The sequence below is a fragment of the Apodemus sylvaticus genome, chromosome 12, assembly GCF_947179515.1.
Source record: "Apodemus sylvaticus chromosome 12, mApoSyl1.1, whole genome shotgun sequence".
Classification (NCBI taxonomy): Eukaryota; Metazoa; Chordata; class Mammalia; order Rodentia; family Muridae; genus Apodemus; species Apodemus sylvaticus.
Genome location: NC_067483.1, coordinates 42626704 through 42648370, shown reverse-complemented (window position 1 = coordinate 42648370; position 21667 = coordinate 42626704). Strand labels below are relative to the sequence as shown.

The window sequence follows — 21667 nt, the reverse complement described above, 5'->3', positions numbered from 1 at the left end:
TAGGCATGGGTAAGAACCTGGTCTCTGGGCAGTGTGCTGCACCTCAAAGCATCCCACAGAGATTAGCAATTTGCATGTTGAAAGAGCCAGCAAAGTGTGCCTTCTGCATTTATTTCGGTAACCTTTATTGAAGGGGATTCTTGTTGATGTCTAAGTAAATTTCCCCAGCTCCACCCTGCAACATCTTTAAACTCATAGTTTGCTTTGATGGCTGGCCGCCTCAGTCTTTCCTTACTAGACTAGGGTCCCACTAACCTTTATGATCCACAAGGCCTGGTTCACACTGTTTGTGACACTGGGGGGGAGGGTCAATGTGGGAGGCCAGATCTGCCTGAGAAGTAGGAACACAGGGGCACTTGACTCCAGATACCCGGAAGAGGTTGGATGGCAAGGTGGGTGGGGAGGGGAGGAGAGGGCATCGCTGCCATCGCAAGTGTATATAAAGGATTAGCCCAGGAGACTCCAACACAGGGGCCTGAGAAAGGAGACCAGTGAGGAGAAGTCAATCCCCTCTCCAGTTCACCCCCTCCCTCTGAGCCCCACTCTTCTCCCTACCCCCCAACTCCCAACATTAGGACCATTCACAGGGCCCCTCGCCAGCCGCCCTCCCTTCCCAGGCCTCACCCAGCTTCTTCCTCTGGAAAAGGCCCAGGAGGAGGACCCAGCTGCAGCTCAAGATGTGGATGGAGACCTCTGGGGGAGGGGAGGCAGGGGAGTCTGACTCGAAGCTTCTTGCATCAGCCTCGGATGATGAAATCCTGTGAGACATTTTGGCAAGGGAGGAGGTTGGGGTCTCGAGGATCCGCTCCTTGCTGCCATCAATCCCACGCCCACTCCCCCATCTGTGACATCTGCTCCACTCGGGAACCTGGATCCCTGTTTGGAATCGTTTTAAGGAGGAATTTGAAAGTTAGGTCAGTTCATTCATTCTACCCTCATAGCAAACAGGGGGAGAGCCTTGGCCCCAGAGTTGTGGTGGTGGTGGTGGTAGTGTGTAAGGGGTCCTGGTGGGATCCTGCATATTTTATTAATATTAGCATCTGAAACCCAAAGCCAGTGAATCACATCCCGTAGAGCAAAGAGACACAGTGTTGAGGCATTGAGACCCTCCCTGTCTTCTAGGATGTGGAGAGCTGAGTGATGCTTAAAAAATCACCTACACAGGTAGGCACTTTGCGCATATGTTCTTGTTCGTCCTCCTGATGAGCCACATTCTAGTGTTCCTTTTCTTTTTCTTTTTCAATTTTGCAAGTGGGGAAATAGTCTCATAAGCAACACACAGAGGATTTGGACTCATGCATGTGGATCTAGGCTTCCCGATTCCTCTGAGGGAGGGTCTGTGGGGGAAAGGAGCCAGCCTGGCCAAGCTTTGCCCGAGAGTGCCACAAGCAACAGGCTTAGCCCTCCTGGATGATGATGTGCTTTTCCCAAAAATGTCCCCCCTCCCTCCTATCCCTGGACTTCTTTGGTACTTCGCTCTGGTTTCCTGTTTGCCAAAGGTCTGCTCAGACTTCCACAGTCGGTGACCTTCTGACTCACAGCTCCGCTGCTGGGAAATGCCACCAGAGCTTTCCTCTCTGCATCTCCTGACATCCAGGGTGTGCAGCTAGGCTAAGCAAGGAGGCACGAGGCACGTGGCTGCGGACTCAGGCCTCCCAGCCATTAGGGTTTCAAGGTTTCAGTTGTCCCAGCCACCCCAGCAGCTCCCTCTGGGGCCACCAAGCAGCAGCTGGGTGACTGGGGTCCAGACCCTGATGCCCAGGCTCTGCTGTTCAGGAGTGAGGGACTAACTGGGCTGAGGTCATGTGGGGATTCCAGGTGAGAAAGAGGCTTAAACTGTGGCTTGGAGAGATTTAGATTAGTTCAGGGAAAGACAGTCTCTGCCCCTTTTGTGCTCTATCCAGCATCAACAACAATCGCTTACTTACTGTGTTCCCTCCTCTACCCAGTTGCTCTCCCTCCACAATCTTGACACGTCTCAGGATCAGCTACTGCATGCATCCTGCAGTGCTACACACAAACACACACATACACACACACAGACATGCACATTCATGTTTTTTAGGATCAGCTACTGCATGCAACCCTCAGTGCCACGTGCATGCACACACACACATACACACACACACACACACACACATAATGTTTCTTAGGATCAGCTACTGCATGCATCCTGCAATGATACACACACACAGACACACACACACACACAGACACACATGCACACTCATGTTTCTCAGGGTCAGCTACTGTATGCAGCCCTCAAAGCTGTGCACACACACACACACACACACACACACACACACGGGTGGGGGTGGGTGCAAGGCTGAGCCCCTAACTGGACTAGACTATAAGCCCCAATTTCTATTTTAAGCTGAGTTCCTTCCCCCAGGCTTCTTGGGTCCTCCATCATTTTTCCTGACAGGAGCTGTGGGCGTCTGGGCAGATGGGAACCTAGGGGAGGTGTGGGGAGCCCCCTCCAAATCAGGAAGCTCCCACGCGACTGTAGTTAAAATACTCCAGCAGTGGTTTAGGGCAGCCATCTGGCCTGAGTTCTCTTAGACACATTCCACTTTTTTAGCAGCAGTGCTGTGGGAACAGATAAAAACACGGCCGGGATCCCCATAGGTACCAGGAATGTCCCCAAAGGATGTCTGAACTTGTGTCTTCTTTCTGTGTCCCCTGCCTGCTCCTTCAGGGACAGCATTGCAAAATCTAAATAAGCTTTAGTGTAAATGTCGGTGGTGGATACAAAGCTCAAGACCCCGAGCTCTAACCCCAGGCCCATCCCAGCATCTGTCCCTGGTTCCATGGGAGCGGGCCTCAGTCTACCCTCTAATGGTGTCCTTTAGCAGATGTCCAGCTCCAAACTCCAAGTCTAGCCAGAGGCAGGGCCCAGTGCTTCCCACCAGCAAGAAGCTCAGGACCCCAGAAAAGATCCTTTGAGCTGCAGACTCAGGAGATCTGAGTGCAGACATGAACTGAGCCTCACTTCCTGTGTTTAGAAGGAGACAGACTCGGCCACAGAGGAAACCAGAGCCTGTTATAAATAGAGAGGAAAGCAGAGAGCTGCCCATGGATTTCAAACATCCATCACTCTTAAAACAAACTCTATTTTTGGCTTCAAATAATAATTAGGATTTAATTAATGCTCTATGTGACCTCGAACATCTTTCTTTCTTTCTTTCTTTCTTTCTTTCTTTCTTTCTTTCTTTCTTTCTTTCTTTCTTTCTTTCCTTCCTTCCTTCCTTCCTTCCTTCTTTTTTAAAGCAATGTCTTTCGATGAAGCACAGGCTAGCATTGAAACTCATAATCCTCCTGCCTCGGCCTCCAGAGCATTGGTGTTACAGACATACCCCATTGTACATGTTTCTTTTGATTTGGTTGTTTTGGTTTTTTGATAAAAGATTTCTCTGTTCGGCCCTGGCTACTGTGAAAGTCACTCTGTAGACCAGGCTGGGGTCAAACTCAAATCTACCGGCCTCTGCCTCCTGAATCCTACAGTTAGATGCATGCACCAACGCCTCCTGATTGTTCTTAAGCACGGTGACTTTACCTACCCTTTGCTGTGCCTGCTAACAGTATCAATGTGGCAATTCCCCCCCCCCCCCCCCGCAGCCTCCAGTCTCCATGGCAACGTCTAGACTAAAAAAGAACCCCCAGGCCACACTATTCAGCCCTCTTATTTTCAAATGAAGAAACAGAGGCCCCCAAAGGTAGAGAGCTCTGTCCAAAGTTGCATAGGATAGTAAAGTAGGGGCTGAGCTGCAAGACTAGAAGTTTGGTTGATGTGCTGTCCCCTGGCAGCACGATAAGGACCCCGAGGCTAAACATCTGAAATCAGACTGTCGTGAGTTTATAGTCCTGACAAAACTTTGGTCTGAGTGAAATAACGAAAGACAGTCCAGAGGCTGAGTTGTGATCTTCTGAGTCACGGAGGTCTGGGCTCCCATCCAGCGCTCACATCCACATTATGAGCTGTGTAACCCCGAGTCAGTGATGTAACCATGCCCAGCATCAGCTCCCACGTCTCAAAACAAGAAGGATCACGTTGTCATCTCAGGACCATTGTGGAGTTGCAATGAAGGGACTAGCACCAAGAGTTCCACCCAGTGCTTGCCTCAAAATAGATGTCAGTCCTTCACAGAGTCTCCATCTTTTCTCCAATAGACTCCACCTCTGTCTGGACAGAGGGGTGGGTTTGCAAAAGAGAATACCAGAATGGAGAGGGACTCTGAGGAGTCAGCAAGAACAAGGCTGAGAGGGGACAGTCTGTGAGGATGAGGTGCCATTAGTGTGGGGCTGGGGTGGAACTCAGTAGTAGAAGGCATGTGTGGAGTCCTAAGTTCATCATCTAAGCAGTCAGTGTAAGATCTGCTGGGTGGATAGGCAGATCTACAGAAACTTATCTACCCTCTGATGACATCTTGGTAGCACCTTGGGAGCCACAGTGCTTTCCAGGAGGAAGCCTTAGCCTTGTGCACCCTTCCGTACACAGGTAATCCTGACCTGCCTCCCTGGGGGCTGGGCCCCTGAAAGGGGAGAGCTCTCACTCACCCAGTAAGCACACTGGATGGTGTCACACACGTTTTCATCTAACCCTCACAATCATCTCTGAGGTACACAAGTGTCATGCCTGTTTTTCCGAAAGAGGAAACGGGTTCAAAGGTCCCTTGACTAGGGTAGGCGTCATCAGTGCTGTTCCTATAATTCCTGCGCTCTGCCTTTCCAGCACAGGGCAGGACTACAAGTCCTTACTCCATTGATAGTGACTTGAACCAATAAAAAGTGAAGATTTAGGAGCCACAGCCACTGTCATACCTGTGCTGTTCACAGACCGTACATGAGAAATAAACTTTTATTGTGACCAGTGGCTGAACTCAGGTCGTGTGTGGTCTAGGCGTAACCTACTCTTACATGGTTAGTAAAAGCAGACCCAGAGTCTGGAGATCTCCTGTCTGTAAAGATGCCAAAGGGCCCAAGTGATTTCCAGGGACCTAGCCCGCAAACAGGTGGGAGCCCCTTTGGATTTGGGGCTACTTAGAGGTGGATAGAAGTCTTTTCACCACCTCTCTCTAGACATCCTGGTTTGACTAAGATTTTACTAAATTTCCTGGTCACTGGGTTGTGGTGACTAAAGACATATGTGGCTGAATATTAACCTTTTGGGGTTCCATAGTTACACTGCTACCCAAGAGTCTTCAGGAACCACCGGAGAAGTCACTGAAAAACACTAAGGGCCTCTGTGTCCGCCAGTCACCTCAGTAGGAATGATTCCCAGGTTGGATCTCAAGACATATCTGTACTTGTCTCTAGCTCAAAGATTGCCCCTGTTTAGGTCACTCATTCCCTTGGGACTTAGCTACCCCTAATAGAGCCACTGAAAAGGGTTATGGTGGCTTCTTAGATATCACAGGATTAACCCATTCTAAAGTGTACCCTTCCCCCAGCCTTAAGCGGGCTAATCAGACCTTGTTTTGCCACAGCTGCCTAGCCCACCTGGAGTGGAGTCTCCTGTTTACCATATCCACAGTATTCCTGTAAAAACAGGACTGCCTGCTGAAGCTGGTTTTGAAACAGGAACCCAGCTGAACCTAAGGATGGGTCTTTACCTATAGAAACGCAGAACTGAAAAATGAACTTCAAGCCTTGATCGGAACTTTTGTCTTGGCTCCATTCTTCACCCTCACCCCCCCTTAATTCCAGCCTCCCTTTCAGGTAAACCCAGTTTGCCCGTGACTGCTGGACGGTCACACTAAAGCATAAAGACCTCAGAGGCACGGGCAAGATATTAATGGTTACTCTTTCTGAATGTTGTGCTGAGCACGTGGTGAACGTTTGAGCTTCATGCTACAATGCAAAGCTCACAGCTCCAGGAAGGAGGAATAATTATCTCCACAAAAAAAAAAAAAAAAAAAAAAACAAACAACAACAGTAACAACAAAAAAACACAGTAGTGAAGTTATGCTGCAGTCACAGCAGGATTCAAACCCACGCAAGCTGACGTGACCGCCATCTTGTCTTGAACTGCCATGAAAGAAGAGACTGGACCGGCCCCCTGACAGCCGATGGACTAAGAAAGTGAGCGGAGCACCCTCGGAAATCACCTGCTTTGGGCGTGGATGGGGTGGTGACAGCAACTTTTGCTGTGGGCCCAAATGCTCACTGGCAGGGAATGGGTACAGAAACTGGCCTACTCACGATGGAATCCTATTCAGCAAGGAAAGGGGACGAGCTACTGGTACGTTACTGATGTAGAGTAGGTGAATCTTAACTGTACTCCAGGGAAAAAAGCAAACCAAACAGCACGTGCTGACTAAGGCCACTGATGGGAACAGCCTAGAAAATATAGTGACCCTAGAGTGTCAGAAAGCAGATCAGTGATTTCCTGGCAAAAGGAGGGAGAGAGAGGTGGTACGGGCCTGAAGAGGTGGGGGTGGGGGGCGGGGGGCTGTAAGGAACACAAAAGAATGTCTTTTGGGTGGTCAGTATATATGTAAGGCAAAGGTGGCCTAACAGGCATATACATTTCTCAAGGCAAAGCAAACCATTGTACGCGTTGCGTTGGATATATGCAATTTACTGCTAACTTTACCTCAACAATGCAGCTTTGTGTGTAGAGGTCAAAGGTCATCATCTGGTATCTTCCTTAATGGCTCTCAGAGTCTCTCACTGAGCTGAGGTCACCCATTCAGCTTGGCTGTGGGCCAGCGAGTCACAGGGACCCACCTGAGCTCACCGGACCTGGCGTTCCGGTCCCACCCCGTGGACTGGGATTACCTACGCGTGCCATAGTCACAGTGCCCAGTTTTTCACATGGGTTCTGAGAATCTTCGTGCTTATGCGAGCACTTTACCAAGGAAGCCATCTCTCCAGCCCAACGGAGCTATTTTTAAAAGGTAGCTTACTTCCACTTCCCCTTTGCATAGAGATGCAGATCGGATGGCTTATCTGGGGTCAGAGAGACAAAGGACTGCAGTTCTCCACCCCTGAGGAACTCCCTCCCCTCTGCCACATGGCATTGGGGCTCAAAGGGAGAAGAACCCCTACCCCCACCTGCCAGAGGGGGGCAGTGACAGAGAATCTGGCATAGAACAGGAGAGGGATCCCAAGAGGAGCATCAGGAGAAGGTCAGTCAGGGCAAGCCAGGACAGGGAAGAGGAAAAAGAAAACAGATGAGGGAGGTAACAAAGCCCCCCCCCACACCCACCCCCAGGCCGGTGGATGGGCAGCAAGCCTCCAAGATGGATCTCCAGAGGAGCGAGCCCCTCCTTTGCCAACAGCACTTCACCTCTGATGAAGTTCACAGAGGCCACTCCTGTCCTTGAGTTATTGATTTTCAGTCTCCCAGGATGCAGCGTTTCCTGAGCTCAGGGAGACATTTGCCTGAGACAGGCCCTACCCAGCAAATTGCCAACAAAGAAGGCATTCTAGGTTAACCTCCATGGCACCAGCTCTCCAGAAACCCAGCCAGTCTGAGGATGTTACTGACAGTGGTGGATGTCAGTCCCCAAGTCGTGCATGCTGGATCTCGTGGCCCATGCTAGGAATAGTTCAAGGGCCTGAAGTGATATCACTCTTAAAAAGTTTGCCTGTCGGATTTCTGAGTTCGAGGCCAGCCTGGCCTACAGAATGAGTTCCAAGACAGCCAGGGGCTATACAGAGAAACCCTGTCTCGAAAAAAACAAAACAAAACAAAACGTTTGCCTGTGTCCCTCCTCAGTGCCATGTTTTCTGAAACTTGAAGCAGTAGGACAGAAAGAATTCATTGCCTTAAGCAGAATCAGTGTCAGGAAGGTCAAGGGAGGGTGCGGACAAGTCTGAAAAGACCTTTTCTCTCCTCTCTTCCCTGTGATCTACAAAGTGAGTTGAAGGACCCAAAAGGAAGGCTCGGACTGGGTGGAGCACAGAGTTTAAGTCATAACCAAAATTAGAAAAAGCCCAGAAGGCTACTGGCAGTGGTTCATGCCTTTAATTCCAGCACTTGGGAGGCAGAGGCAGGACAGTCTCTGAGTTCAAGGCCAGCCTGGACTATAGAGTGAGTTCTAAGATGGTCAGGTCTACACAGCAAAACTCAGTCTTCTACAACAACAAAAGCAAAACCAAAAGCAAAATAAAAAACAAAACAAGAAAAGGCCCAAGGAAGAGGCCCATGTTCTATGTCGCAGCTTCCTACTCCTGGGCTGATGTGGGTCCCTAGTACTAGAGGTTGGTGAGGGGAGCAGGGTGTGGCTAACATAAAATCATATGTCCTAGGTCTGACTGAGGCTTTGCCTTCTCCCCACATAGAAGAGACTGAGAGAGGGGCATGCCTGCAATCCCAGTACTTGGATACTGAGGGAAGGAAGCTGTGGGTTTGAAACCTGGGAAGTGTGGTGTAGCCAGACCTTGTCTCAAACTCAACTCAAATCAAAACAACCAGAATGCTTTGTACAGGACGTCCATGCTGGTGAGCTGGCATCTAGGCAATTCTGACTGGTCAGAACAGGTGTAAACAGCTTCTACACAAAGGCCAGGGACAAGAGCCTGGTGTGATGCCTCCTAGGATTCTTGACCTGTCAGCTCCAAGGCTGGAAAGAGCAGGGGCCAATCTCTGTAAGACACCGGGCGGGGGTGGGGGGAAGGGGGGAGGGGGAGGGGATGGGGGAGAGGTTCAAGGTCAGCTCCCAGAGCCAGCATCTCCTACATTTGGAAGCATAAGTCAAATAAACCCTTTCCTTCCCAAGTTGCTTTGGCCATGGAGTTTCATCACAGCAACGGCAACCCTAAGACATGAGCCCTTGCATTGTTACATCTGTATCCTAAGGTTGAGCAGATACAGACTTATATATGCTCAGAGCAATGTGAAATCCCTGACCCTCACGTGATATAGCAGTCGGGGAATGAGGTTCAGTTCCCAGGGTTGCTCTAATAACCGCAGTGTGGCCTGTTCTCCCCTTTGCAAAAAGCAGGTGGTGGGCTGGCGTGTAATTCAGTGTTAGAACATTTTGTTACCATGTACAGGGCCCTGAATTCAATCCCTAACCCCGCAATAAACAGATCCTGAAAGCACAGGCCTTCTTCAGAACAGGCCCCGTGAAGCCCCAGAGCCAGAGCTGAGAGTTCTTGTGACTTGGATGGGCTGTCACCTGAGCATTCTTTTCCATGGAGCCTCTGACCTTTGCACCTTCCGGGCGGAAGGCGCTCTCCTCATCTCTGCAGTCTCTGTGTGCATTTTGTGCCCACTCCTTCTGCAAATGGCACTCCTGCCCCTCTGGCACAGTCCCCGCCCAGCAGCTGGCTTCCAAATCTGCATGGAACTGTCAAGAGCATTGGTACCTCCCAGTGCTAAGAACATGGAATGCAGTGCCTAACTGCCTAGGTTTAGCTCCCTTCTCGGCCTCTTGGTAGGTGCATAGACTTAGGTCAGAGATCTCTGTGTCATAGTTGCAAAATAAAGAGAATGAGCTCTCTTATTTAATTGCTAAGAAGGCTAAATACATTAATATGTAATCAAAACCACTGAAACAAGATTTGCTATAGTTAGCATTCTGTGCATGCTAAATGCCGCACAAAACACTCAGTTGCTTCATCAAAGTTTAATGACCTTTGATAATATTTTATAGCAAAGGAAATGTTTTTATGTGGGTTGCTATTACCTCACTAGCCAAGAGTCAGGTGAATGGGAGATGTTGTGGGTGGATTAGGTGGTCTCTTCATCCTGGAGGCCACAGTGAGGAATCCCACCTGGCGCGTTTGGAGACAAGAGGGTGTTTTCTTTTGATTTGTTTGTTTGAGACAGAATCTCACTATGTAGCCCTGGCTAGTCTGAAACTCAGTCTTGGCTGGGTTTGAACTCCGAGACAGCCACATCCCCTGACTTTGGAGTGCTAGGACCAAAGGGGGGAGCCACCATGGCTGGTAAGGCAGAGATTTTCCCTCTTACCTGTTCCTGGCCTACCGGGATAGCCAAGGTGACTGAAGTGCCTGCTGAGCTGGTGACACCGAGTAGGTGACAGTAGGAAGGGTTTATGCTTCTTAGCTGGTCGTAATGCCTGTTTAACAAGCAGTGTCAGGGCCACCAGAGTGCTCGGTCCTAGAGGGGCAGCTGTGAGTAAGGCGGGCATGGAGCCAGCTTTCAGGGAACTTAGCCTCTGACTGGGGTAACATGCAGTCACAGCAATGCCGCTATGCCTTCTGGGATGGGAGAGATGACTGGGGGCATGTCCTGAGGTGTGTCCCGGAGGCCAGGTTCTAAACAGCTTGGCCCTGTCCTGGGAAATGACAGCAAAAGAGGTTTGAAGGATGCCTAGAGGTCTGTCAGGTAGAGGCTCAGGAAGATTCTAGAGAGGCACACTGGAGTTCAGCGGTGAGCAGGAGTCTCACCTCCGTGAGATCGGTGTCTGGTAGCTCTGAGCCACACTTGGAAGATGACACAACCAGGACCCAGTGCAGACAGGGAGAGGGTGGAAGGGCTGCAGTGGGAAATGCCTGGAGAAGGCCTCAGTTTTCAGTAGGTCAGGGCGGAAGGGGGGGGGGGTAGATCAGTATGATTAGAAGAACTGAGAGGAAGACCTTCCAGTGGTTTCTGTTTATCAGTGGGGTGGACAAGGCAACCTATTGGTGCTGAGGTTTGTGGAAAGGGGAGGAGTTGAAACTGTTTCACTGACAGGGCACCAGACGGAGAGTGCACACGCGCACTCACATGTGTAGTGTGTGTAATGTGTGTGTGTATGTGTGTGTAATGTGTATGTATAGTGTGTATGTGTAGTGTGTGTATAGTGTGTATGTGTAGTGTGTGTGTGTGTGTGTGTGTGTGTGTGACTGCTTCACTGACAGTGCATCAGGAAGCTTTGGGGTCTAACTGGGGCTAGGACCTGGATGTATATAGGTCACCAAGTGTCACCTCTGCCCTGTGCTACGTACATCCTGGGGCAGGCCCCACGAGCTCAGAAGCCCATTGTGGGGTTTGCCAGGAGGCTGCCCAGCAGGGCAGGCTTGTTACCACAGCAACGGCCATGGAGCAGGCACTTGGCCCACACTTAATGGAGGGATAGGCAGAAGGAAAGAGTGTCCTGTGAGGGGCAGGGGCAGGGGCAGGGGCAGGGCAAGGCAGACCCAGCTTTGTCTCCCATTAGCTATACATCACAGGTGTGTCTTGTCATCTCCCAGCACCCCTTTCCTCATCTTGAATGTGACAGCGGTGAGGAGTGAGTGGCTTTTGTGTGGCATTGCTTTGTGAAGACAAGGGGTGCTCACGAGGCCCTTGCTGGAGACAGCAGCTGTTAGTCATTGTTAGGTGGTATGGAACATATAGCCATAAACTACCGCCACCGAGGCTGGCGTTGGCGTTGGCAGTGGACTCTGGCCAAAGTCACAGGGTCATAGCTTCCAAACAGGTTGGCCCTGGTGTAACCAGGGTGTGGCGTTTCTTCTAATGCCATCAGAGGGAAGGGGAAGACAGCCTGGTACTCCTCTGCAAGGCCCAGGTTTTCTGAGAGAGGGGGTAGAGGGAGCCCCACATGTTCTAAAACAATGAAATAGGCAAGCAGAAGCCAGGTGCCAAAGTCAGGCCTGGAGACTTTAATGTCCAGCTGGTTGGACTGGCTTTATGACAGGCAGACCCTGGCACCGACCAGGCCTTTGTGAATGGCCACCCAAGCCCTGCCAAATCCTGCTTCTTGCTGATGAGGAGAAAGGCTGGTCCTGCCCACCCACGGCCTCCTGCCTGGCTGAGGTGGTTCCTGACCACTGCTGCTCAGTCCATGCAGCTGGCTACTGAGGGGGGAGGGGAGGCTGCTAGGCTGGGCTAACCCTTCTCCACTCCAGTGCTTCCGGGCTTTTGGTCATGGCAGGGCTAAGCTTGTGTCATCTGCATCTGGGAGCAATAAGGGTCTTTTGGGGGCCCCAGTGCTGGTTCAGACTGCCCAGGGAGGGCCTGAGGCTCAAGGCTCCCAGGGCATGGCCCCGCCCTCCGGGGATTCTCGCTTCAGTAGCTCTGTTGCTGCCACCTCGACTTCCTCTGGTTCCATCTGGCAGGCATCTGCCAGGGCCTGGCCTGTTGCCATGACGAAGTAAGCGTCTGCTGCTAAGGAGTCCAGTCCTCCTCGAACCAGAGCCTGCAGTGGGAAGAGGATGTTAGGTGGGTCTTCCAGGCAAACTGCCTTCTGCCCCGCCCCCCCCCACCCACACACACACCATCTCTCCCCACAACTGACTATGACAAGGCCACCCTTCTGTGTGGCTTGCTGCTCCGTTCCAGCCCCACCTCACCTCCTGGATCAGCATGGCAGTAGCTGGAGCTGTGCACCTGTGAGCTGAATTCCTGGGAACCCGCTCCTCCAAGTTCCTGCTGTTGGGTGTTGCCAGAGACCATGACGCGGCGCCCTTTCTCTCTTCCTGCACAGGATGCTCTGCCTGGGAGAGCTGTCTCAAACACAGAAAAGCAAAGAGACCCCCAAAACCAGATATGCTAGAACTCACAGATACCTTGGAGCCCACAGATATACTGGGAGCCCATCGCTCATCCAAGGGCGTCTCCACCACGACCCACAGTGTGGGGAAGATGCAGGAACACAGGACCCTTCCATTACGGACGGACTGCTACCCACAGGGCCCTCCCCCGCCAGGCCAGGTGGGGTCTATATGGCGCTTCCTCCCAGGCCTTTGCCTCTGTTACCTGGCATGGGGAAGCACACCCCTGGCCTTCAGGCATTCTTCTCTGGGTCATCTGTCTTTTCAGTGTGTCCACATGGGATCTGCTGTGAGGTCCTGTGTGTGGGCAGAGTAAGGCAAGGTCAATGGGGCTGCCGAGCCCTGATGGACCAAGTCATCAGAGCCTTGCCTGGGCAGCTCCAGCCGGTAGGGAAGGTAGACACAGTGTAAAACCTAAGCAGCTCCAGGCCAGACAGAACTGGCTCAGCTCTCCCTGGCCAGCACTTGGTCCTTATGGTTTGTGAGAGGCTGAGGGCTAGACTCGCCCGCAAGCTCTTCTTCAGTATGGCTATGTACATGCATGCTAAAGCATGTTGGCGAGCATGGACGTATACCCTTGCTGTTCCTGAACGCCAGAGATCTTGGGGATGCAACTGTCACACAATGATCCCAGACACACAGGGAGACTGCATGACCACCTGCGGAGGACCCCACGACCCAGGAGGTCAATTGTCCCTTCCAGGAGCCTAGTGAAGGGGAACTCCAGGCTAGGCTACACAGGAGGTGGGTGTAGGCTCGCACAAGGCCCGTTAGAGTGAGCAAGCTATCCCCGCCCATTACCCATTCTATTCAGCTTCCCCTCTGGATTCTTCCTCAGTCTGGTGATAATGTTCCTCCTCCCAGGACCCATCCCATCACAGAGGCTCTAAGGGACCCTCCAAGGCTTTGAGGAAAGAGGGAGCACCCCAAAACCCCTCTAGGAGAAGGCTCAACTTCTTAGTCACAGAAAACACTGACCCGAGACCCTGCAGGGCTGACTGAAGGGTCCTTCTCTGGTAGCAGGCATGTCTGCCTCTTCCGGGAACTCCCTTTCATAGCGGATGCTGAAACAGAAGCAGAGCAGGCTGAAACCCATCCACAGAGGTGCCAGTGAACATCCAATCAGAGTGCAGGCGCCTTCATGCCAGGGCTGGTTCTGCCAGAGCTCGACTCTAGCTGTCCTTGACTGCTGCCTCCACTCCTGCTCAATGCCTCCCTACCTACTCTCCTCACATTCTGCACGGCCTCGGCACTCTTAGGACCCTAGCTCTCAATTCTGATGACACACATGGGCTCACCTGGGAAGCTGTGAAGGCCACGGGCTGGGGCCCACTCTAGACACAGGCCGTTTTGAAAGCTCCAGATATTGTTTATGTGCAACTGAAACTGAGAATTGTTCTGGGCCTTTCCAGCCCGTAGTCATTAGGAGCACTTCTGTATTCTCAGTACACCTAATGGGTCCTAACTGGTCATCATTGTATCACGTGACACACCCACCCGTGGCAGAGCCCGGGTCTAATGCTTCTTTATTTCCATATTACCTAGCACCATGGTGACCCAAAAGACATGGGTACCCTTCAAGCAATCTGGGCCGCATTCAAGATGCCTCTTTGAACTGGAGTGAGGGGTTGTCAGTCCTGACTAGGGAAGTAGCCGTTCAGCTGGCTTCTGCCCTTTGTTCCCAACGAGACCGCTGCTCAGCTGACCTGTCCGGAGTGTATGTCTCACTGGGAACCCAGCCCCTGTGTTACAATGGCTAAGTGCTCTGTGGTCCGTACTATTGCATTTTATGCCACTTAAATCATAGCCTGGGATTGGCGTGATGGGAATGTGGTGGTTTGAATAAGCTTAACCCGGAGAGTGGCCTTTTGGAGTAGGTGTGGCCTTGGAGGAAGTGTTCCACTATGGAGGTGGGCTTTGAGGACCTCCTCCTAGCTGCCTGGAAGACAGCAGTCTTCTCCTGTTTGCCTTCAGAACCAGATGTAGAACCCTCCGCTCCTCCTCTAGCGCCATGCCTACTTGGATGCTTCCTGCTATTAATAATGGACTGAACCTCTGAACCTGTAAGCCAGCCCTAATTAAATGGTGTCCTTATAAGAGCAGCCTTGGTCATGGTGTCTCTTCACAGCAATGGAAATCTAAGACAGAACTACCCAAATCCAACAACTGACCTTATCATTCACAGTTACATAGAGGGTGCGCTGCTGCTGGAGGCCCTTTCTTAAACTGTACTATGTAACCAATACATTTCAGTGCCTTCCTAGTGAGAAATTACAGAAAGGCTGGCTCAGGTTTGTGGCCAATGTTGACAAGAGGCTGCCCCCTGCTGGTCAAAGACACCTCTTCGGGCCAGGTTTGCCCTCTTGTGCTAGGGGTGTTAAGAGTGGTCCCCAAGGACACATAGCAAACAAAGGATATTATACAAATTTCAGAATGCCTCTTTCCCTCTCAAACATGTCTCAGAATTCATATGCCCATGGTCGACAGTTGCTACTGTTACCTGGAAAACACTGGGTTGTTTCTATGGCTACTGTTGCCATAGGCAACATTGGCATTGGCGTTGTTGGTATTGGCACGAGCAAGAGGGTGGGTGCCTGGGTTCTGAGGGAAGTCCTCCAAGAAGACAGGTGACTCCAGCTCTTCCATCTCTATTTCAGCAAATTGGAGGGGTCTTTGATTGGCCATGACAGGAGGCAGAGAGTTGGTCCTTTCCAGGAAGTTGTCCACTTGACCAAACAGGCCTCCAGTCCTCTAGAGGCAAGGGGAGAGTGAGGAGGTAGTGAAGGGGTATGAAGATATAGAGTTCCTTGGGGTTGGGTGGTTGGCTGACAACCTGGGAAGATAGTGTTAGGAACAAGCAATCTATAAGGCCAGAAGAGAATGGACTGAGAGACGATATTAGAATACAGTCCATCCCCAGCAAGGTCTAACTTTGATGGACAGACAGAACCCATACAGTTAACACACACATGGAAACATGGCACACTGAGTTGGGAGTCTGTAGAACTGTGTTCTAGCTCTCCTCTAATCGAGTGATATGGGACATTGCATGTCATCTATTTGGGCCGCCATTTCACAAAATCCAATAGACTTTAATGGGGTGTCCGTGAAGAATCGTCAAGATCTCTTGGCTTACAACTCTTCATAGAACTGAAAATCAGGGCTAGCCTGAATGGAAATGGAATTATCCTTGGGCAATGAAATTAGATGTGGGGAATGTAGGAAAGGGTGCATCATATTTAGTACCTTTGGGCCATAGATCCTGAGTCCTGAAAGATATGGGTGACAAGGTGTAGGTGGTAACTTCAGCCCCCAAATCCTGTGCAGCCTGACTTCTAGCTTTTCTCTCTCACTACCTGCTGTGCCTGGTCCCTTAGAAGTGTCCACGGCCCTCACTCACCCGGAATATCCCCTCCTCCATGGCAGCCTCTACCATGGCCCTCTCCAGTTCCTCCTCTGCTGTCAGGTCTCCAGAGATGGCACGGTGGATCTCAGGAGCTGCCTCTTCCTCTATGGTCCGTAATCCAGCCTAAGGGTGGTAAAGTATCAGGGTGATCTTGCATTCCAGGAGTTGAGACCAGAAATGCTTTCTCTGGCTCCACTCTCCTGAAACCTGTTCTCCAGCAAGGTCTGAGGGTTCTGAGGTCCTTCAGTCCTGCTCTGGTCTGGAGAAGATAATCTGCAGTCTGAACACTTTCTAAGGGCTTTTCTGTAATTGTGTAGGTCGAGACTTGTATCCCTTCCACCCAACCTCTCACTAGAGAAATCTTTTTATTGACATGTGGGTTTTTTTTTTGTTTTTTTTTTGCCAATGAAACTTTGTATCACAAGAAGTAAAACAAATCAAAATGAATGTCACCTGATAATTTTTGAAGAGGACACAGGATCATGTCTGTGACATTCTTACCAAAAATGTATATTTTCTGTCTTAAATGAGGAAACATGCAGCTTGTGTCCTCAAAGAGTCAAGGTCATGTTAAGGAAAGACTGCTGAGTGATCGATTCTAGAAAGCAAGATACCAAGGCAAGATGCTGCGTATGCAAGGTGTATGGTCCTGAGTTGGGTTCTTTTCTGTAAGGATGTCATTGAGGTGAGGAGTGGAGGAGCTGGGTATCAACGCTAACTTCCTAGTTTCCGTGGTTGTATGGTGGCTATGTAGGAGAATTATGTAGGGCAGGGCCAAGTGTTCTGGAAGTTTACACCAAAGTATTCTGAGCTGATGAGGTGTCATGGGAGTTATTCTTAAAAGGCTCATAACAAAATTTACAATTGTGTAAAAGATAAAAGTTATTTCAAAACCACAAAGACAATTCAAATACATTATTGGGTATATGTATGTGTTGTTTTTTTAAAGATTTATTTATTTTAACTTTATATGTATGGGTGCTTTGCCTGCATACTATGCCTGTGTATTATGTGTCTGCAGTGCCTGCAGAGGCCAGAAGAGGGCATTAGATCTTGTGTAACTGGAGCTACAGATGGTTGTTAGCTGCCCTGTGGGTCCTGACACCTGAATTCAAGTCCTCTGTTGGAGCAACAGGAGCTCTTAACCCACAAGACATCTCTGCAGTCCTGCTCTTAAATTTTCAAATCATGTGCATTACAATGAATGAAGAAGAGGAAGAAGAGGAAGAAGAAGAGTAGGAGGAAGAGGAGGGGGAAGAGGAGGAGGAGGGGGAAGAGGAGGAGGAGGAGCAGGAGAAGGAGGAGGAGGAGGAGGAGGAGGAGGAGGAGGAAGAGGAAGAAGAAGAAGAAGAAGAAGAAGAAGAAGAAGAAGAAGAAGAAGAAGAAGAAGAAGAAGAAGAAGAAGAAGAAGAAATCAAAAGCCCCATGAGAAAAAGGTTTAAACATTCTTCTCTTATGCAGTGGAGCAGACCAGGAGCAGACCTGGGTAGGCGCTCCACTTTCTTTGGAGCAGTGGTCTCCTTATCAAAGAAATCAAAAATTTTTTTTCATCCAGTCACTCAGAGATGAGGAACTCTTAGACCTTTCCATTCACCTGGGCTCCCTTCTCTTTGCTTCCATCCCCGGCTGTTGGTGAGGGACCAAGAGAGGGGCTTGGGTCAGCCGGGATGTCCCTTGGAACCCACCTAGGTTGGATTTACCTGTATCTGAACTGTGTCCTTTTTGGGTCGATACCCATAATATTCCTCCTGGCGCTTCATGAACTTCCGGAAGTGCTCCTGGATGAGGAATGTGGCATAGAACTTCCCCACTGTCACCTCATCATCTGTAGACAGCCAGAAGGGAGTTAATGAAGGCCAGTGGGAGACTCACACTGGATTCAGAAGAGGGATCTGGGATCAGCAGGCTCGGGCAGGCACTCAGTCCATCCTGCTGAGGTGGTGAGTGGACACCTTTCACCCTGAGTCAGTGTGTCTCTGTTCGATGCTCTGGGCATCTGCCTATGGTATTCGTGGTATCTAGATGTCAGATTCCCAATGGGCTTCTTGAGGAAGCTTCTCAACCTTTCTGTGTCGGTCCTAGACTCTGTTCTCGCATGGGAATACCCACCTCCTATCGGAGGGATGACTTGGTCCAGGAGCTTCATGCTGGTTCTCTTCCAGATCTTCTTGATGATGGCTCTCAGCTCCTCATTGGCTTGTTCAAAGTTGCCTGGGGTGGGGGTTGGGAGTGAGAAAGGTAAGAGCATCCCTAACTTGACAAAGCCTGAGACAGCAGACATTTCTTCAGCACACCCTGGCTCAGTGTTCTCTTGTGGCAGCTGCTGTACACTGGCTGGCAATGGGGTGAGGGCACGGGCAGCCCAGCGCTTGGACGCCGTACTTACTTCCAATGCCCTGCAATGGTTAGACTGGAGGCTGTTGTCTCTCTTTCTCTCTAAAAATTTCAAGTCCCTACATGCTCCAGTCTCCTGTGGTCCCCAAGCAGTCCTCCTGCTTGCTACTCGAACTTTCTCCTTCCTGAATACTAGCTTCCTTCTTGTCATCCCAAGTGCCCTGTCCATGGCTGCCTCGCACATCACTGGCCCAGGTAGGGAGATGGCCCTGAAGCCTCTGGAACCTTGATGGGGGACCCAGGAGCAGCACCTTGACCTCAACCCCGCCTCTTCCCCTGTTCCCACCATGTGTGTATTCCTGATTTGGGGGCCTATACGTTTAGTGGAGTCAAGTGTGGGCTCTCATACCTGCCCAGTACTGAGCCCTGCTTCCGTCCCACCTAGAGCCACTGGGGGGGGTGGGGGACCCTAGCCCTTAGTGAGCACTGTCATGCCTCTGGCCCTGACAGAGCTGACGGATATGCGATGTAATCTTATGACCCTTCCATGTGAGGCAGCCCCAGCCTCCCTTTGAGACCTGGATGGCACATTAGTTGGTGACCATGGCCTGGGTTTCTTCTGCTTCTGTCTACATTTCTGGGATCTGTTCAAGAATCCACCCTCCCAGAGGAAGGGGTGCCCATGAGAAGTCCCTCACCTTCTGTCTTGATCTTGAGGGCTGTTCGCACCAGGGCAAAGAGTGTGGCATTGAAGGTGACTGTGCCATCGCTGTTCAGGGGCATGTTCATGCCCACCAGCCTCTGTATGGGGAAAGGCAGAGCTCGCTGATGCATTGGGAAGAAGCTCATATCATTGAGTCACCCCTGCCTGGTGTGGGATAGGATGGGGTGGCTATGAGGACTGGGATGTAGGCTGAGTGGAATATGTCCATAAGGCTGGAGGTCAGCTGGGAGGGACTTAGAGACTCCTGTTAGGACCTGAAATGTCTGCCAAGGCTCATGTGTTAAAGGTTTGGACGCTAGGATGGTGCCGCTGAGAGGTAGTAGCCACTATAAGGGTGTACCTAGAGGGAAGTTTGGGGGTAATTGAGGGATAGGCCTTTTTCTCCTTGAGTCTGGGCCACAAGACAAGTGGTTTTGTTCCACCATGGCCCCTACCATGGCGTGTTACACCCATCACCCATAGCCAGCGGCCTAAATGCAATGAGTTTGCTTGATCTATAGATTGAAACCCCCAAGTTGAGAACTAAAATAATCTTCTTCCCTCTCTAAGTGATTTGTCTCAGGTCTTTGTTACGGTGGTGGCCGGCTGGCTGACATAGCGACCTGGGAAGGAGACCACAGCTGTGAAAACGCCTCCCCCTATCAGACTCTCTCTAGTCATGCATCCCCACAGCTCCTGCCGATCGATCGTCCTTCCCCGAGCCGCAGCCGCTTAGCTAAGCAGGTGGATCGTGCGTGGGTGTGGATCTTAACCATCACAGGGGTCACCTGAAGGATGAGGGTGAGAAGACCTAAGACACCCCTCTCCTGAAGAGCCAGGAACCGTGTCAGTGTCTCACAGGTACACACAGAGCAAGAGGATCAGGGAGTAACAGGTGGGGAAAACCACATATGAAGAGACTGTGACTGACAGAGAGAGGGAACCAGAAAAGGGGGTTTCAGGCTGGGTCTGAAGTTGGAGCAGAGGCAGGAGGGGTTTTGGAAGAATCTCTGAGTTTCAGGGGGATCTTGGTCATGGCCATCCCTCTGCATCAGTGGCAGGGTGTTTCAGGCAGGGTAAGTCAGGCATCATCCTGGGAGATGTTACCTTGCATGCTACCCTGTGCGGGCAGAACTTCCCAAAGCCCAGAGGGGGCTGGATCCTCCTCAGCAGGGTCACCACATCCAGGTGCTTGATCCTGCCCCTGTGGGAGGACACACAGACAAGACCATCCAGGAATGTGACTCAGGGCACCCCCGTTCCTACCCAGAGAGTAGACAAAGAGGGAAGGAGGCCAGGGGGCCAGGAACATGTCCTAGTTTCTAACCATGTTTAAAAGGCCTAGAAGCCTTTAAATCTACATTATTTTAAATCTGTATTATTAGTTCTTTCTAAATTCCATACAATGTGCTTTGACCATCTTCACTCCTGCCCCTGCCTCCTCCAACCCTTCTCACATTACACCCCCATGCCCCAAAAGAAGAGACAAGGTTTGCATTTGTGGGCACCTACCACAGAATGGGGATCTTCATATCGTGAGGTACATGGTTTCTTTCATGGGTTTATCCTCTAGGGCGGGGGGGGGGGGGGGGGGGATCTGGATTTCATTCCCTCCCATGCTAAGACATTCCTTAAGTTTTGGTCAAGCTGAAAGGGGGGGATTCTTGGGTTGTACTCTGTTTATAAATCAAGAGAGTAGTAGCTCCCTGCTCCAGAGAGTCCCCCAGAGCTGGGAACACTATGACAGTGCAACTGTGACCTCTGCAGTAGGCACAAAACACAGCCACCAGCACCATTACCAAGGCACTGGCAGTAGGGGAGTGTTGCCCTAAGAACACTCATTTGGGGGGCAGGTATCTGGACCACCTCATCCTCACAGCTGGCTATGAAAGACATTTCTTCTTGGGAGCACAAAGGTTCTTGTGCTCACAGACAAGCCCAAGAAAACCAGGAATGTTAAATACACAAGACAGTCTTTTTCAATAAAAAAAAAAAATTGTAACTTATTTTCTGCCCAGAAAACTGGCAATGGAGGTGCCTAATAGCCTGGGTGACCCCTGTGTTATCTGCAGAGCCAGGCCATACCTGCTCCCCCCAAGTCCCACACTGAGACGGGAGCTTGCTAATAGTCTGTATGACTTTTGCCCTATCTGTATGGCCAGGGGGAACTCCCAAACTCCTAGGAGCAGAACCAGAGGTAGTTAATACCTGTATGACCTGCCTGCGACCACACCAGGTCCTCCCTGTAGGCCCTTAAAAGATAACACATGCAGTGTGTCTGTAGAACTCACTTTCAGGGATCAAGTGACACGTTCTTTGAGAAGAGTTTTGATGTAATTATGTCTCATTGTGCACATGGGATTATGCCACACCAGGAAACTTTTTTTTCCAAATTGTACTCTACTTAAATGTGCCTAAAATAAACTGCCCAGTGTCAGACTCTTAAGTTAGAACCAGCACTGCTGTGGAGTCATGTTGAAGAGGATTTCCTTCTTGTCGCACATGGATTTGTGGGGGCTGATGGCCGTGGCATTTGTAGACCTCATACTGTCTACAAACTAAGTGCTGAGTGAGACAGCAGACAGACAGACAGACACACATACACACACTCATGGATGCACGCACGCACTCATAGTACTTGGAACTGAGCCCAGGGTCTTTCACATGACAGACAAGTATTCTATTGCTGAGCCACATCCCAGATCCTTATACACAAGTTAGGAGTATGTGGTAGTGTATGTGTGTGTGTGTGTGTGTGTGTGTGTGTGTGT

At 50.6% G+C, this 21667-nt stretch overlaps 1 protein-coding gene across 3 annotated transcripts in view; it reads right to left on the bottom strand.

The window, feature by feature from the left end:
• Nucleotides 1-11859: 11859 nt before the first annotated feature.
• Cacna1s (calcium voltage-gated channel subunit alpha1 S) overlaps nt 11860-21667 on the bottom strand; it is a 70377-nt gene continuing 60569 nt past the window's right edge. For 2 of the 3 annotated variants that reach the window (XM_052200914.1, XM_052200916.1), the window contains 10 exons: nt 20004-20100; nt 18892-18994; nt 17969-18070; nt 17560-17684; nt 15854-15982; nt 14954-15204; nt 13432-13517; nt 12659-12750; nt 12253-12405; nt 11860-12098 (listed from right to left, as the gene is read on the bottom strand). In XM_052200914.1, coding sequence (XP_052056874.1) covers nt 11925-12098; nt 12253-12405; nt 12659-12750; nt 13432-13517; nt 14954-15204; nt 15854-15982; nt 17560-17684; nt 17969-18070; nt 18892-18994; nt 20004-20100 — 1312 coding nt within the window. In that variant the 3' untranslated portion in view covers nt 11860-11924. Of the gene's footprint in view, nt 12099-12252; nt 12406-12643; nt 12751-13431; nt 13518-14953; nt 15205-15853; nt 15983-17559; nt 17685-17968; nt 18071-18891; nt 18995-20003; nt 20101-21667 lie in introns of all 3 variants that reach the window. The other variant, XM_052200915.1, reaches the window with a different exon arrangement.